Source organism: Equus quagga, chromosome 7 (genome assembly GCF_021613505.1).
Source record: "Equus quagga isolate Etosha38 chromosome 7, UCLA_HA_Equagga_1.0, whole genome shotgun sequence".
Classification (NCBI taxonomy): Eukaryota; Metazoa; Chordata; class Mammalia; order Perissodactyla; family Equidae; genus Equus; species Equus quagga.
This window is the reverse complement of record NC_060273.1, coordinates 3,140,214-3,156,709: the sequence shown is the minus strand read 5'-3', so window position 1 is coordinate 3,156,709 and position 16,496 is coordinate 3,140,214. Positions and strand designations below refer to the sequence as shown.

Here is a 16,496-nt window from a genome sequence, read left to right as displayed (position 1 = left end):
CTCAGGGCCAGTCTTCCTCAGCAAAAAGAGGACTGGCAGTAGTTAGCTCAGGGCTACTCTTCCTCAAAACAAACAAAAAAACAAAAGGTAGAATATACAACAGAGATCTTAGGTAACCTGGAATGCCTAAAATATTTACTTATTTCCTTAACAAAAAGGTTTGCGAACCCTGAATCATATTAGATTTTTCACATAAAATGAAATCTAAATTATTTCTAATCCAGTGTACTCATTAGAGTGTGTAGGGAGGTCCCTGTAACTCCTTGATGAAGGCAAGGGGGTGAAGAGGAACTTGGACCAGTGCCCCAGTGTCCACTTCCTACTGAGAAATAATCTCCTTTTACCACTGCCTGGTATGTTCCCTTCTCCCACAGCGTTCTTTAAACCCGACTGATTTTTAACAGGTTACAACTGAGTCTGTCAAACTCAAATTTTATCGAACAATTCCTTTTGCTTCACAACAGTATTCTGTTTCTTGGTGGCTAATGAATAAAATCCAGCATTCATTCTTAGATCTCAATAAAGTGCAGCTCTAACCTTTTCACAAGCCAGAGAAGCACTTCAGATACAAGTCCAAAATTTGGTGTGCGGAAATTTTCCATGGAAATATGTCGAGGGTATCCCAAGGCTCTCATCATCTCTGTAAAGTCTGTCCAATGGAAAATGCAATCCAGTCAGTTCCTTGGCAAACGGCAATGACATTAACTTACATACTTTCTTTGCTTCCCCTTCTTATTCTCAACCTATTCCCAACAGTTTTAGGGACTATTTATCAACTCTCTAAGAGGAAAGAAAAAAGGAGATAAAAGTTAAAACACCTAATCTGCTTCCTGAAAAACAGTTCAGTTTAATAGGAGAAGAAGCGGAAGTTGTACGTTAAAATAAGGCTTAGGGATTGGCTGTGAATTTAATTTCTTTGATATCTCATTTCTCTCGAATATCTTCTACTAACTATTCAAAAGAAGAAACATCTGGCCTTATAAAATGTCATAAAGAAAAACATTTTTAAATAACTGTTATTTCTGGGGGTGACGGTGGTAGAGTGAAGTTCATGGTTATGAGTTTTTTCTGAGTTTTTTTAAATGAGCATACAGGATCTTATAATACAAATTTTAAAGATTAGTTGCATTGTATTTAGAGAAATCTTCACGAGTATGCTTGGCCTATAGAGCAATATTTACATTTAGTACAAAACAGGTTAAGAAACAGTAACACTAGTATTTGTTGATAACGGAGGTTGCAGTCACTAAACTTTACGCAGGTCCTGGAAATGAACACAACAAACATGTTTTGAGTTTCCACGTTGTGCCAAGATCTATATTCAGTGTGCTGCTGACTACATAACGTCTGTCCTCACTCTTCTCGAAGGTGGATATTCAAAATGTCCCAGTGAGATTTGCAAATAAATTTCCTGGGCACTGGAGATTAGGCTGGATTTCACCATATAATTGAAGAGAAAGTATGAGCAGAGGAAAGAGCAACGGCACAGAGGCCTCTGTCACTGTTTTTGGGAAATTTGAATAGAGGGAGGGAGAATAAAGCAGCAGCCTTCCCATCAGTCAAGCAAGGCCTAAATACTTCTTCTTGCTAAGTAGTAGTCAAGTTCTGTTAATTCTGCCGTTCTAGTATCAAAGTGGAGACAATTTGAGATTCTTCCTATAAATTGCACAGTTGTACGGAACACATTTAAGGTCAAAATGTTCAGAAATCCCCTTTTTGTGCATTCTTCCCAACACAGCTCCATTCAACATCCCTTAGCAGAGTGCTGGCCTCTCTAAACTACAAGAGAGGAGAAACTTGTCACTACAACATACAGTCACTAAGAACCTTCAAATTCCAGAGGGCATAATTCACACTATGGTGCTACAGTTGCATAAGAAAATATGATGCCTTTATGCCTCTTCCTGTATATACATGGTATAAAAAGAGCAATTCATAACTGAAAGGAATAATCTTTAATGGTGAAATTTCAGGCACCAGCAATTCAGTTAGAAAATTGGCGGGGCCGGCCCGGTGGCGCAGCAGTTAAGTTCACACGTTCTGCTTCTCGGTGGCCTGGGGTTCGCTGATCCCGGGTGCGGACATGGCACCGCTTGGCATGCCATGCTGTGGTAGGCGTCCCACATATAAAGTAGAGGAAGATGGACACGGATGTTAGCTCAGGGCCAGGCTTCCTCAGCAAAAAAGAGGAGGACTGGCAGTAGTTAGCTCAGGGCTCGTCTTCCTCAAAAAAAAAAAAAAAAAGTTCTCAGGGGCTGGCCCCATGGCCAAGTGGTTAAGTTTGCGCACTCCACTGCAGGCGGCCCAGTGTTTCGTTGGTTCAAATCCTGGGCGTGGACACGCCACTGCTCATCAAACCACGCTGAGGCAGCGTCCCACATGCCACAACTAGAAGGACCCACAACAAAGAATATACAACTATGTACCGGGGGGGCTTTGGGGAGAAAAAGGAAAAAAATAAAATGTTTAAAAAAAAGAAAAGAAAAGAAAATTGGCCTTATTTAGGCCCCTCAGATCACACCAACTTGGTAATCACCTACTACACCTATGCAGGTGGAGCCAGTGAGCTGAACTGCTTCACATCCAGAAAATGATAGTGTATAAAAGGCAAGAGATTTTTGATTCACAAAGTCCTATGTTTTGATCCTTGGTTCCACCTAGTTCTAGCTGTGTGACCTAAAGCAAGCTACTTTACCTCTCCGTGACCCGAAGTATTCCATCCAGGAATTATACCACCTAATTTACTGTTACAGCGAGGACTAAGATAAGATACTGAATGTAAAATGGCTGGTGTGTAACATGTGACCCCACGTACTAGTAAGTAATTCTCTTATCCCCATTCTTCCACTTCCCACCCTCCTATCAAAGGCCTCCAGGTTCCCTTCTCACCAGCCCCTTTGGAAAGAACGCAGCCTTCGGAGGTTAGATGACTTGAACTCAAACTCCAGCGCCAGCTCCTACCAGCTGTGTCCCTGGACCCGCACCTGTGTCACTGACCTCTCCGTGCCCGTTTCCTGGTCTCTAAACATAGGCGCACAGAGTTGTTGAGAGGAGGAAATGAAACGATGCACACACACAACAGTAACTACCTGGCAGATCGCATAAGCTCAAACAATGCTAGCCGCAATTACTATGATTCACCAGCCGCTCCTCGGTTTTGTTGTTCGCTTCCCTGAGCTCTAAGCTAACCCAACTCAAATACGGCCTCTACGTTTCTCAATAAAGTCGCCACAGCCCCACGTGGCTATATAAACCTATTAAAATCAGATAAAACGATAACTTGGGTTGTTCAGCCGCCCCAGCCATATGTGGCCGGTGGCAGATACAGAACTCCCCACCGTCACAAACAGGGCGACGAGGCCCGGCGGGGCGCTCAGCCCGGGGACTGCCGCGGGCCGGGGGTGCCCCGGAGGCGCAGAGGCCGGAGAGGGGACTCCTGCGGCGCGCGCCTAGGCGGAGGCACGGACAGGGGACCCGGCGGCCCGGAGCCCCGAGTCTCGGGAGGACCGTAGGTCACAGGGAACAGGGCTGCCTTACTGCGGAGGTCGCGGAAAGACATTTTGCTCGGGTCCCCAGCAGCGCCTACTCTTCAAGGGTCGCCCCTCAGCACTCACGGGTTTCTATGGCAACGCACCGAGCCCTGGACGGCGTGCTGCGGGGGCCAAACAGGATGAGGTGCGAAACGACTGGGCTGCGTACGCATGCGTACAAGAAGGACGGCAGGCAGGGGGCGTCCCGGGGATCCGAGGGAGCCGGCGTGAGGTCCCGGTGCCTGCCACGAGCTGCGAGCCGTGCGGCGTGGGGGCCCGTTTCACACACTTTGCAGACAGACCTTTGGCGCTGGCTGACACGTTCTGAGTGCCTACTATGTGCCAGACACTGTGCTAGGCGCTCTACATACTGCTTCTCATTTCCTCCTCCACTCTAGAAAGAATGTACGATAATGTCACGAAGCCGGTCTCCCTCCTGGGCGCGGTGCCCAGCACGCTTCTCCCCGGCATGTGTAAACTGGCCGCGCCCGCGTCAGAAGCGTCCGCGGCGTGAAGGCCCGAGGCCCCTGGCTGCGGAGAGGAGGCCCTAGCCGTCCGTGGGGCGGCGGGACGCAGCGCGGCCAGGCCCCGGGCAAGCGGTGCCCGCTCAGGCTTCACGACAGGCCGGAAATCGGCCCGGGCCCGCGGGCCCCGGTGGTTGTCCTGGCAACCGTGGCCTCTTCCGGCCGGGAAGTGTCCGTTCTCCTAGTTGAGGGAGCGGGTGGCATCGCTGCCAGGACCGCGGCCGATATGTGACCAGGTCAGCTGGAGGCTCACCTGGGAGCCCGCCCTACTAGGCTGCCATGGTGGGGGACAGGCGACAAAGAAGGGCTGGGGACGTGAAGTGAGCTGAGCCGGGAAGGCTGGGCGAAGAGGAGGGACTGCTAACCGCTGGGACGCCCTCCGCGCCTGCATTCGTGTTGGCGAAGTAACGGACACGTAAATGCACGGACCTTAAAGCGAGTCCCAAAGTAGGTCCACACATACATGGTTAGTACCGCAAAAGCGACGAAGCGCTTCATGGAGGGAAAAATAGTCTTTCAACGAATGGTCTTGGAACAATTGGAAATCCATATGCAAATCAATGAACTACCACCCTTACTTAACTGTAAAACCTAAAAACGATAACTTTTCTAGAAGAAAACTTAGGGGAAAAGCTTTGTGACTGAGTTAAGCAAAATTCTTAGAGATACCAAAAGCGTGATCCTTAAAAAAATGTTTTTCAAGGAATTGGACTTCAGCAAAATTTAAAATTGCTCTTCAAGACACTTGTAAGAAAATGAAAAGATAATCCACAGTCTAGAAGAAAATATTCACAAAACACATCTGATAACTTGTATCCAGAATACATAAGGAACTCCCAAAACTCAATAATAAGGAAACATTGCAGTTAGAAAGTAGACTAATTTCAACAGAATCTTCACAAAAGAAGATATATGGGAAATAAGCAAATGAAAAGGTGCTCAAGATTATTAGTCATTAGGGAAACATATATTAAACTACAATGAGATATCACTAGGCAGTTATTAGAATGGTACAAACAACAAAAACCCTGACCATGCCAAGGGCTTAGAAGGCTGTGGAGCAACTTGAACTCTCATACATTATTGGTGAGAATGTGAGAGTACGGCTGCTTTGGAAAACAGTTGGTAGTTTCTTATAAACACAGTTAACATATGGCTCAAAAATCCCACTCTTAAGTATTTGCCCAAGAGAAACAGAAACTTATGTTCACACAAAAACCTGTACACAAATGTTTTTTTTTTTTTTTGAGAAAGACTAGCCCTGAGCTAACATCCGTGCCCATCTTCCTCTACTTTATGTGGGACGCCTGCCACAGCATGGCCTTCTGAGCAGTGCCCTGTCCGCACCCGGGATCCAAACCGGCCAACCCCGGGCTGCGGAAGCAGAACGTCTGCACTTATCTGCTGCGCCACCAGGCCGGCCCTATACATGAATGTTGATAGCAGCTTTATTCATAATCGTCCCAAACTGGAAACCACTCAACTGGTCCTCAACTTATGAATGAATAAACAAAGTGTGGTACATCCATAATATGGATTACAATAAAAAAAGAAACAAACTCCTGATACACACAAGGGCAACAAGAATCTCCAGCGCCTTATGCTAAGTGGAAGAAGCCAGCCTCAAAAGGCTACATACTGTATGACTCCATTTATATGACAATCTGGATAAGACAAAAATATGGAGACAGAAAACAAATCAGTGGTTGCCAGGAGGAGCTGGGTGCAAAAGAATTTTGGGGGTGGCGGAACTGTCCCATATCTTGATTGTAGTGGCAATAACATGACAGTAGGTATTCGTCAAAACTCATAGAACTGTGCCCTAAAAAGGGTGAATTTTACCATATCTAAACTTGTATCTCAATAAACATGACTAAAAACAAAAAAAGCCTTCAAAAAAACCTACCCAATGGCTTTCCATTGCAGTTCGAATAAAACTCAAACTCCTTAGCTGCACCTCCTCTGTTCTCCTCACTCCCTTCCCTCCTTCTATCCTGGCCTGCTTTCCCTTAAACATGCCCATCATCCTCCTGCCTTCAGGTCTTTGCACATGCAGTTCCCTCCGCCTGGAACGCTCTCCCAACTTCAGATCTTTGTGAAGAGGCCACTTGGACCACCTACACCAAAGCAGAGCCTTCCCAGCCCTTCCCTGTCACAAAGCAGAGCCTTCCCATCCCTTCCCTGTTTTATTTCCTTCCCAGTATGATCTGGAAACGTCTCGTTTGCTTATCTTCTGCCTCTCTGGTCTGGACATGAAAGCAGACACCTGTTCTGTCCTACTCTGGACTCTCCCCAAGTCTACAATAGTATTTGGTGATACGCAGGCTCTCAGAATGTATTTGTTAAATACCTGACTGATTGAATGAATGAATGAAGGAGTGAGTGACTGAGAGTACATCACCTTACTCCAGTGAAGTGAATGGTCTTTGAGGAAGGGCCCTGTCATCTGTTTCTTGTCCCCCGCCCTCCCTCCATGCTCTGTGCTGGTTGGGATACCCAGGTCTGGGCTGGCTCTGGGCCAGGTACTTGTGGCTCCTGACTCGTGCTCACGATAGGCCACTGGAAGCCCACCAGTTCTGCTTTAAGTTAGGGCAAACTGGTGTGCACACGCTCCCGGTGCTGTTCCTAAAGCAAAGCAATCAGCTGTGTGACCTTGGGCAAGTTACCTAACCTCTTGGCGACACAGATCCTTCAATGTTAAAATGGAGGTAATAATGCCTGATAGGGTTACTTCGAGGATTAAATGAGATGTGGTAGGCGTTTTAGGGGCAGACTGCACTCAGTCTCCACTATAGTTGGCAGAGCACAGAGGGAATACTGAGAAGGGAGCCAAAGCTTCCTCCCTTGGTTTTTCATTTTTTAACAGCTTTACTGACATATGATAAAGTACGCATATTTGAAGTGTGCAATTCAATGTTGTTGTTGTTTTTGAGGAATATCAGCCCTGAGCTAACATCTGCTGCTGATCCTCCTCTTTTTGCTGAGGAAGACTGGCCCTGAGCTCACATCCGTGCCCATCTTCCTCTGCTTTATATGTGTGATGCCTGCCACAGCATGGCTTGCCAAACGGTGCCACGTCCACACCCGGGACCCGAACCTGTGTATCCCGGGCCGCCAAAGTGGAAAGTGCATACTTAACCGCTGCGCCAGGGGGCCGGCCCCTCAATAAGTTTTGACAAGTGTATACATGCAAGGAACCATCACCACAATCAAGAAAGAGAACAAATGCATCACCCCTGCTTTCTTATGCTCTGCCCCTTTGTAATATCTCCCTCCTGCCACTCCACCTACCCCAGGCAACCACTGTTCTACTTTATGTCACTGTAGATTTGCATATTTCTAGATTCCACATAAATGGAATCATATAGCATATGCTCCTTTTTGTCTGGCTTCTTTCACTTGGCATTATTATTTTGAGATTCATCCATGTTGCAACATGTATCAGAACTTCACTCCTTTTTATGGCTGAAGAATATTTCCTTATATGGACATACCATATGTGTTTATCCATTCATTCGTTGATGGACATTTGGATTCTTTCTATTTTTTGGCTACTATGAGTAATGCTGTGAACATTTGTGTACAAGCATTTGTTTGAATATGTTTTCAGTTCTTTTGGGTATATTCCTAGGAGTGGAATTGTTGGGTCGTGTGGTAACTCTATCTTTAACTTATTTTATTTATTTTTTTTGAGGAAGATTAGCCCTGACCTAACTGCTGCCAATCCTCCTCTTTTTGCTGAGGAAGGCTGGCCCTGAGCTAACATCCGTGCCCATCTTCCTCTACTTTATATGTGGGACACCTACCACAGCATGGCGTGCCAAGTGGTGCCATGTCTGCACCCGGGATCCGAACCGGCGAACCCCGGGCCACCGAAGCAGAGTGTGCAAACTTAACTGCTGCGCCACCGGGCTGGCCCCTATCTTTAACTTATTGAGGAACTGCCAAACTGTTTTTCATAGTGGCTGCATCATTTTACATTCCCACCAGCAGTGTAGGAGGGTTCCAGTTTCTCCGCACCCTCATTAACATTTGTCATGTTCTATTTTTTAAATTATATCCCTCCTTGTGAGTGTGAAGTAGTACCTCACCGTGGTTTAAATTTGTGTTTCCTTAGTAACTAATGACTTTCATGTGCTTATTGACTATTTGTATATCTTCTTTGGAGAAATGTCTGTTCAATTCTTTGCCCATTTTTAAATTGGGTTGTTTGTCTTTTTGTTGTTGAGTTGTAATAGTTCTTTATTCTGGATATTATGCTCTTATCAGATACATGATTTGGAAATATTTTCTACCATGTTGTAGGCTGTCTTTTCACTTCTTGATAGTGCCTTTTGCAGCACAAAAGTTTTAAATTTTGATGAAGTCCAATTTGCCTATTTTTTCAATTGTTGCTTGTGCTTTTCTTGTCAAATTGAAGACTCCATTGCCAAATCCAAGGTCGTAAAGATTTACCCCTACATTTTCTTCTAAGAGTTTTATGGTTTTAGCTCTTACATTTAGGTCTTTGATACATTTTGAGTTAATTTTTGTATATGGTGCGTGGTAGGGATCCAACTTCATTCTTTTGCATGTGGCTATCCGGTTTTCTCAGCACCATTTATTGAAGAGACTGTTCTCCCCCCAATTCAATGAATAGTCTTGGCACTCTCGCTGAAAAATCAATTGACCATAGATAGATGGGTTTATTTCCGGGCTCTCTATTGTATTCCATTGGACTAGATGTCTATCCTTATGACGATTCCACGTTGTTTTGGTTACTGTGTCATTGAAGTAAGTTTTGAAATCAGCAAATGTCTTCAAACTTTTTTCTTTTTTAGGATTGTTTTTGATTATTTGGGCTCCCTTGTAATTCCACATGAATTTAAGGATCAGTTTTCCTGTTTCTGCATAAAAAGCTACTGGGATTTTGAAGGGCTCTGTAGATCACTTTAGGGAGTATTGCCGTCTTAACGTCATTGAGTCTTCAATCCATGAACAGCGATATTTTTCCATTTATTTAAATCTTCTTTATTTTTTTCAGCAATGTATCGTCTTGCACCTACTTGGTTAAATTTATTCCTGTTTTGTGTTTTGTTCTTTTTGTTCTGTTAGGGTATAGAAATACAATTAATTTTTGTGTATTAATCTTGTATCTCACTCTGCTGAACTTTATTAGCTCTAATAGTTTTATTAGCTCAAATAGTTTTGCGTGTGAATTAATTTTTTCTATATATAAGATCATGTCATCTGTGAATAGAGAGAATTGAAAGTTTAAACTTTTTAAGACACTGTTTCCCAAAGTGGTGGTACCATTTGACATTCCCGCCAGCAGTATCTGAGAGCTCCAGTTCCTCCACATCCTTCGTCACACTTAGTATGAGCCACACAATACCCCATTATTGACTTATGGGAAAATGGACAGTCAGAAAAGTTAAGTGACTTGCCCAGGGACCCCAAACCACCTTATCAGTCTGCTCAGGTCTCACTAAGTCTGCACCCCTAAACCCTCATTTCCCACTCACAGAAGAGGAAACTGAGACCCCAAGAGGTCACCCCTGGGAGTGACTCTCCAGTCTGCAAGAGCTGGGTCTGTTTTGTAGCCTGGCCCAAGCCAGAGGGACCAGGGACCTCCCCTAGGGTTCTGCCTCCTTCCTTTGCTCTCCTCCCACCCTGACACTGCCCTGGGCATCATCTTCCCCCAAACTTCCCAGTCCAGGGAGGCTGGGAGTCTTCTCTGTGACATCATAGAGCTGGTTGCCAAGGGAGACCTGCAGACCCACCCCCTAGGCAGGGCAGAGCAGAGCCCTCCTGTACCAGAGGCCCAGCAGCTCCTCCCCGACTACGCTGGCCCTCCATGGAAGCCTTGGTCTGTGCGTTCTCTGAGCTGCGCATAAGAGAAGGTGCCAGGCTGACGGGAGGAGTGGCAGGAGGAGAGCTGCCCTCCTGTCCTGACCTGGGCCCATAGCCACCAGGGTGGCCTCAGGGACATGCATGCTTGGGAAAGGGGAATGGCCACTGGTCCAGACAGTGTGACCATGGGCTGTGTGGTCCTGGACCCACTGTGCAATTTCTGTACTGGCACCAGACTGCTCTTTCAAGGGTGGGGGGCAAAAAGAGGTGGCAGGAAGGGCTTGAAGTTCTGAAAGAGAATTTAGTGCCAAGGCTCAGGCTTCTCAGACCTCCCTGTTAGATGGGAGAGAAAAGAGGAATAGCATGTTGGGTCACAGGAGGCGATAGGCAAGGGACTGAGCCTATTTGACAGACAGGTAAGCTGAGGCTCCACAGGCCAGATATGGAGCCCATCACATGAGCGTGTGACTGCATGCTCCCCTCACGTCTGCTACGGCCCACCAGCCACCACCCTCCTGCTCTCCCCTCCACAGATGCAGTGAGCTGGGCCCAAGGACACCACAGCCACCCCAACACACCAGCCAACATCTACGAGGGGGGGCTGGGGCAGCAGCAGTGCCCCAGTGCCCAGGGAAGCAAGCCCAAGAACTTCCGGCTGCGCCACCTCCGGGGCCTGGTTCTCTATCTACCGGGTCACATGCAGCTCGCCAGCCAGTGTGAGAGCCACTGGCTGAGCCGGCTCATGGCTGGGGGCTGCCTCCCACGGCCGGAAGGCATGGCTTGGCCTTTGGGCCTGCCACAGGGGACTCTGGGCCCAGGTAACGGCCACTGCTCAGCCCTTCTGGAAGCTCAACTGTCAAGGGACAGCCCAGGAAATACAGGTGAGCACCTGTCCAGGTGAGGCAGAACTGGGGACGGCGGGGGAAGACCCAGGGAAGGGTTGGGTTGGGGACTCAGACAGACTCAGACGGCCCCTTCTCCACGCCCAACCCTCTCAGTTCTGCACTTGATGAGGGACTTTGGACAGCACCCTTCCCCCAGCCTCAGCTTCCCCTTTAGTAAAATGAAGGGGTCAGGTTAGATGAGGATCCTTCCAGCTTGAACCATCTGTTTCCCTTTTCCTCCTCCCTCATGGGTTCTCTTTAAGGAGAACCGCCCCCTCCCCTCCTGTTTTGAAGGACACCAGGTTCTGGGGGTCATAGGATGGGCTGTCCGGCTCTCCTGGGTCCCTCCGGGTGACTTCTCTCTTCCCTCTTTCCTCAGCTTCCAGTTCCAGCATGGACCCAGCCAAGGGTGCTTCCTCCCTGCCCAGTCCCCCAGAAGGCTTGGGGCTCAGGCCCAAGAGGTCCTGGGGGGCCTCAGAGGAGTCTACATGTCCACTGTGCAAGAGAACCCGCTCTGGGGCTCTGGAGAGGCCATAGGGATCTGAGTGCCAGGGCTGGTTCTCCTAGCTCGGGACAAGAGGGGAAAGGATGGCCCAGGAGGATGGGGTGGAGGTCCAGACAGGAAGGGCTGAGCCCCCACCAGTGGCCCCCCAACAGCGAGACACCCTGGCCGCTGCCCAGCACCAGAGCCTGGGCCAGCCTGGGGAAAACTCGAGGGGGGAGGGAGATGGAGGTCCGGCGGGAGGGACAGAAAAAATAGAAGCCTGGATGTGCCCTTGCAACCTGCTCCAACTCCAGTCGGTCACTTGTACCTGGGAGGCCGGGCGGAGTGGAGAGTTGGCCAGGGAGCCCACAGGTCTAATCTCAATAAAAGCCAAGGCCTACACCTTCTGTCCCTTAGTCTGTCTGTCATCAGGCCATTTAGTCCGAGAAACAGCCCCTTGGCACCTGTGTTCTGAGAGCAAGGTGTCGACCTCAGGGGGGATCCAAGGCACTCCCACCCGTAGTTGAGGAGGGAGCCATCCTTCTCCAGGTGGAAATCCTGCAAGGCTTCCTGGGTGGACAGGGTCTCAGCAGGCCTCAACGTAGGGCTGACGTTCTGGCCAAGGTGGCAGAGGACAAAGGAAGGTAGGCAGAGTTTGGGGAGGAGAGCAAGTTCCCAACCTGAGCAGAAATGTGGGCCTGGATCCCACGCCACCCTTCACCCAGGGCTTGGTGGAGTTCACTGCTCCACAGGGACCCCAGCTGTCGTGCTCCTCCAGGTGGTACGGGCACAGTGCTTCTCCTCCCAGCTTAGCTAGACTCCAGGCACCCTGGCTTGGGCTTCTCTGCACCGGGGTGTCTCACCCTTGGCACTGTTGACATTTGAGGCCAGATTGTTCTTAGTTGTGGGGCTGTCCTGTGCCTTGCAGGATGTTTAGCAGCACCTCTGGCCTCCACCCACTAGATGCTGGTAGCTCCCTCCTCTCAGTTGTGACAACCAAAAGTGTCTCCAGACAGTGTCCAATGTCTTCTGGGGGGCAGAATCATTCTGGTTAAGACCCCCTGCTCTGTCACTAGACCTCATCCCTGTGGGGACAGGATAGGAGGACCTGGATTTGCCTCAATGACCCTCACTGTCTGGCTGGCTTCCAGTCCTAGCAGCCTGGGTCAGGCTGGGGCTGAGCTGCCCCTCCCGTGGTCTTCCGCCAGACCACACGTGATGGTATCAAGGACACTCTGGACACTAGGACAGCTGGGTTCCTCCAAGACACAGGGAATACTCTCAGGCCCCTCCCCTGCCTCTGTACCTTGTTCCACCCTTGGACATTTCATAGGTCCCTCGGACAGCAGATTCTGGAGACTTGGGTCCCTGGGTGGTTTTCAGGTTGTTGTATGGGTGTTGGCCTGGGCAGTGGGAACCTGAGGTAGCAGCAGCTGGAAAGCAGCCCCAAGAGGAGCAATGAGAGAGCAGGTGTTTCTACACTCCAGCTGCGACTGGGCAGGTGTGGAAGGGATGCAGCCATCCAGCTAGTCTGCCAGATGAGCGACGTGGATGATGGAAAGGGCAGCCCCCTTCTCTCTCTGCCACAACTCTCACTCCTCCAGGAGGCCAAGGCCAGGTGGACCTGAAGGAGTACTGCTCAAGACAGACCTGCCTGGGGCACCAGCCTAGGGCACTGGGCAGAAGTGAGACCATGCCAGGACTGCAATATGTGGTCCTTAGAGACAGTTAGGGGCCAAATCTCTTCCCTTTTGGATGAAGTTCTGAGGCTCAGAGACGAGCACAGACTGTCCCAAGGTCCAGATCTTGGGATGCCTAGGCTGTGGTCAGTGGCCACCAGTGGCCCCCCATAAGCCGCAGGTGCGGGTATTCTGGCCTGTGTGTAGTCCCTGAATCAGGACTGGCTCTGGGTCTTGCTTTACCAAAAGAATGTGGCAGAAGTGACATGGTATCACTTCTGGGTGTGAAGGAGGCCTGGCAGCTTCCAGTGTGTGCGCTGGGGAAAGTCAGCACCCACATAAGGAGCCCTACATGGTGGGAAACCAACCCAGCCCAGGGGAGATCTCGGCCGAGCTCAAAGCCATCTCAGAAGTGGATCCTTCAGCCTGTTGAGCTGCCCTAGCTGATGTGTGGAGGGTAGACAAGTTACAGCCCGGGTCTTTCCCCAAGGAAGGTCATCTGCTATAGCATGTCGGCCCCAAAACTGGCTGAGCTGGCCTCCAAATGATTCCTCCCTAAACCTCCCAAAGCTTTCCTGAAAACCACTCCAAACCAGCTGAGAAGCGGAAAAGCCAGTCGTGGCGAGCTGGGGTCAGGGAGTTGACATGAAGCAGGTGTTCACAGAAATGCACACTGACCACCCTTGGGTGACCCTACCTGAATGGCCTGTGGGTTTGGAACTGGGTCACCAGGAGTCAGTCTCAGCCCTTGGGAGACTGTGTCCTAGCAGCTCAATGGGCTGGGAGGGCACGGCTGCCTTTAGGGCAAGGCTCAACCAGAACCCCTGCCCTCTCAGGCAAGTTGATACTTGGCCACACAAATGACCAAGGGCCCCAAGGAGTCACCCCTTATCCCTGAAGCTGACCCATCAACATGTGAACAGACTGAGGTACGTGTCTAAACAACCAAAGTGCGACTCACCAGCAGGAGGCATGCTCCTCAGTGCTCCCCACAGGGGTGTGTGCTGAGTCCAGGCCAGCTCCCCGACCTCCCACTCCATGCAGTGCCACCAGCCTCCACCCTGGCCCCATGTGCTCCCCCATGCCCAGCTCTGCAGGTACCTTGGGCCCTGTCCCCCAGGGAGGGCCATCTGGGCGATGCCCAGCCCTCGGGGAACAGCACACATGGGCTTTGGGGGCCCCAGAACTGGTTTGGGCTCTCAGGCCCACCATTCATGAGTTTTGTGGCTCTTGGGTAACCCCTTGCCCCTGAACCAGTTTTCCTTATCTGTCTAATAGGGTGACAAGCATAAGCCCCTGTCCCCACGTGGCTAGAAGCTCCAAAGAGAGGTCAGTGGAAGCACCAGGTCCTGGGCTTGGCCGGGGGTTGGGACATGCTAGCATCCACCTCAGGCTCCCATGGTGGGGTGCACTGGCCCAGGGTCCCCGCCTGACCATTGCGCTGAGTCACCTGTGGAGCCTTCTGTAAGCCAGGACAGTGCCTCCCAGGAGGACCAGGCCCCAGCTCAAGGCCAAGGAGACCCTTGGACAAATGGGGCAGCTGCCGAGGACCTTTTCATTTCAGAAAAAGAACCCACTTGTGCTTTTCAGCTCGCTAGAACCTCTTCCCCAGGACGGAATTCTTTGGCAGGGTGAATTACACAAAACAACAGGCCCTTTCAGCTGGAAGCCATCCTTGGGACTTGACAGCGGACAAGCAGTTCCTGGGCCGCCCTCAGCCATGGCTCAATGTGCAGGGGCAGGGCCCAAAGTGCAGCAAGCCCTGGGCTGGAAAAACAGGGTGTGACCAATGGAAGTCTGTTTATTTGTTTGTAATGAGACAAAACACTACAATCCATTCAACATGGGGCTGGATACTGCAGTGATTAGGAGGCAGGGAGGGAGGGGCAGGGCGAAGCCTCTGAGCTGAATTATGAATGTCCAAGGCAGAAACTTCTGGAAGACTCTTCCCTTACCCCGCGGGGCAGAAATAAAAATCACATGATCATCGTTGATTCAGATTGAAGAGGACACCGATCTGGGCCTCAGCACGATGCCAACATCAGCGCAGAGGTGGAGACCAGTCAGCGGCTGAGGGAGAAGGAATGCTTTTCCTGCCCGGGACTCAGCTTCATCTCGAGAACCGTGAGGCCAGAGGAGCCCTGTGCTGGGCCGTTCTGAGGGAGGGAAGGATACCAGTCACTGAGGCCCCCTGCCTGGGCTGTTCCCCTTTCTCCTGCTCTCAGGCTGGTACACTGTGGCAATGGCTCTGTGAACCTGCAGCAACGCTGGGCATGACTCTGCGCCACCCCCTCGACTCTGGAGGGCAGGGTAGGCAGCAAGCAGCTTTGGGGGATGAGGGTGGAAGGGATGCCAGAAGCAAGTGATGCCCACACGCACATTTCCCAGCACTCACAGCCTCTCCTGCCTCTGCCCCGAGGGGCTGAGGGATCACAAGGCACGTGACTGCCTCCAGCCCCAAAGGCCAGGCCCCACTTGATCACACTCAGCTTCCTCCTGTCTGCATGTGGCCAGGCCTCGGAGCTGCAGCTCAGGGGGAGTTGGGAGGCTGGGGGAAGAGGACCCCTGGGAAGCTCACCAGCCCCTGTCCTCAGCCTTGCTCCCTGTGGCAGTTCAGCTGAATGGAGCAGCCCCGATCCGATGAGCAGTTCTGCGCTGTCCAGGGCAGTACGCAGCCCATAGTGGGAGGCTGCTGGGGGACTCAGCCTCCCAGTGAAGAGTGGGGAACTGTCCCGTTATCTGACCATCCTCAACAGGGAGCTAAGCCCCAGAGCTCTGAGCTTGGATGAAAAGCCTCCTTGCTCTGCCCACCACGTGCCAGTCCTTCGTGGAGCGGCGGGGGATGCTCCTCCCCGACCCTGGCTTCTTCAGGCTGGTTCTGGACAAGGGTCTGGCATTCCCTTTAATTCACCCCCTCGTTATTCTGAGGTTCCTGTGTCTTTAGGGTCAAGTCTGTCCATAACACTTGGGTTCCTCCTTGCCAGCAGAAGTTCATTCTGGCTTTGGAGGAAGGAGCTGGAAGGAACAGGCAGTGGAGGGGAAGAGAATGGTAAGGGGGCGAGGAGGAACGTCCCTTCCAGTCCTCTTGTTCCTGGGGCAGCGGAAGAAGCAGACCACAGTGACTGGTGCCACACTCCAGCTCATAGGTCTGGTGGGTACACATGGAGGCAGGACCAGGGCACGGAACAGAGGTGGAGGTTTCCAGAGAGGGAAGGAGAGCTGGAACAGCCTGTGGGAAAGAGAATAAGGGAGCAGGGGTGAAGGTCTCCGCAGAGATGCTGTGCCCTATCCTGTACCGCCTGCCCTAGGAGCCTGAAGATGGGCAAATCAAAGCACTGATGGGAGTTCCGGCCCAGGTGGCCAGGAGCGCCACTGTGTTAGATTGGCCTAAGCCACCAAACCCGATTGGGCCGTGTCCACCACGCACAAGGAGGTGGACCCCGGAGTTCCCCATGATCCCTTCCAGCTCTGATATTTTCTAAGGTCTGAGAGATCAGCTCCCTGTGGCACTCATGGTGCTCAGAAGTGGCCATGTCTCAGCAGAGCCTTCATCTATGAGGTGC

At 50.7% G+C, this 16,496-nt stretch overlaps 2 protein-coding genes and 1 long non-coding RNA gene across 8 annotated transcripts in view; 1 reads left to right on the top strand and 2 right to left on the bottom strand.

Annotated features, from left to right (window-relative positions):
• Positions 1-4,027, bottom strand: part of CLUAP1 (clusterin associated protein 1) — a 35,759-nt gene extending 31,732 nt beyond the window's left edge. For 2 of the 6 annotated variants that reach the window (XM_046667710.1, XM_046667708.1), the window contains exons 1-2: positions 3,538-4,024; positions 538-649 (exon numbers count right to left, since the gene is read on the bottom strand). In XM_046667710.1, the coding sequence (XP_046523666.1) occupies positions 538-649; positions 3,538-3,559 (134 nt within the window). In that variant the 5' untranslated portion in view covers positions 3,560-4,024. Of the gene's footprint in view, positions 1-537; positions 650-2,889; positions 3,007-3,089; positions 3,430-3,537 lie in introns of those variants that run through there. The other 4 variants (XM_046667705.1, XM_046667711.1, XM_046667707.1 and 1 more) reach the window with 4 other exon arrangements.
• A 5,863-nt stretch (positions 4,028-9,890) lies between these two features.
• Positions 9,891-11,307, top strand: C7H16orf90 (chromosome 7 C16orf90 homolog). Its single transcript, XM_046665734.1, has 3 exons — positions 9,891-9,936; positions 10,420-10,767; positions 11,150-11,307. The coding sequence occupies exons 1-3, from the start codon at positions 9,891-9,893 to the stop codon at positions 11,305-11,307; spliced, it is 552 nt and encodes a 183-aa protein (XP_046521690.1).
• A 3,409-nt stretch (positions 11,308-14,716) lies between these two features.
• Positions 14,717-16,072, bottom strand: LOC124242410 (uncharacterized). Its single transcript, XR_006889437.1, has 2 exons — positions 15,512-16,072; positions 14,717-15,089 (listed from the first exon to the last, which is right to left on the bottom strand). It is a non-coding gene; the product is annotated as an uncharacterized LOC124242410 (long non-coding RNA).
• Between the last annotated feature and the right edge of the window lie 424 nt (positions 16,073-16,496).

Coding starts and splice junctions, on each gene's coding strand:
- C7H16orf90 (XM_046665734.1), top strand. CDS start 9,891: ATGGAAGCCTTGGTCTGTGCGTTCTCTGAGCTGCGCATAAGAGAAG. Junction 9,937..10,419: donor TGAGCTGCGCATAAGAGAAG/GTGCCAGGCTGA, acceptor TCCCCTCCACAG/ATGCAGTGAGCTGGGCCCAA. Junction 10,768..11,149: donor GGACAGCCCAGGAAATACAG/GTGAGCACCTGT, acceptor CTCTTTCCTCAG/CTTCCAGTTCCAGCATGGAC.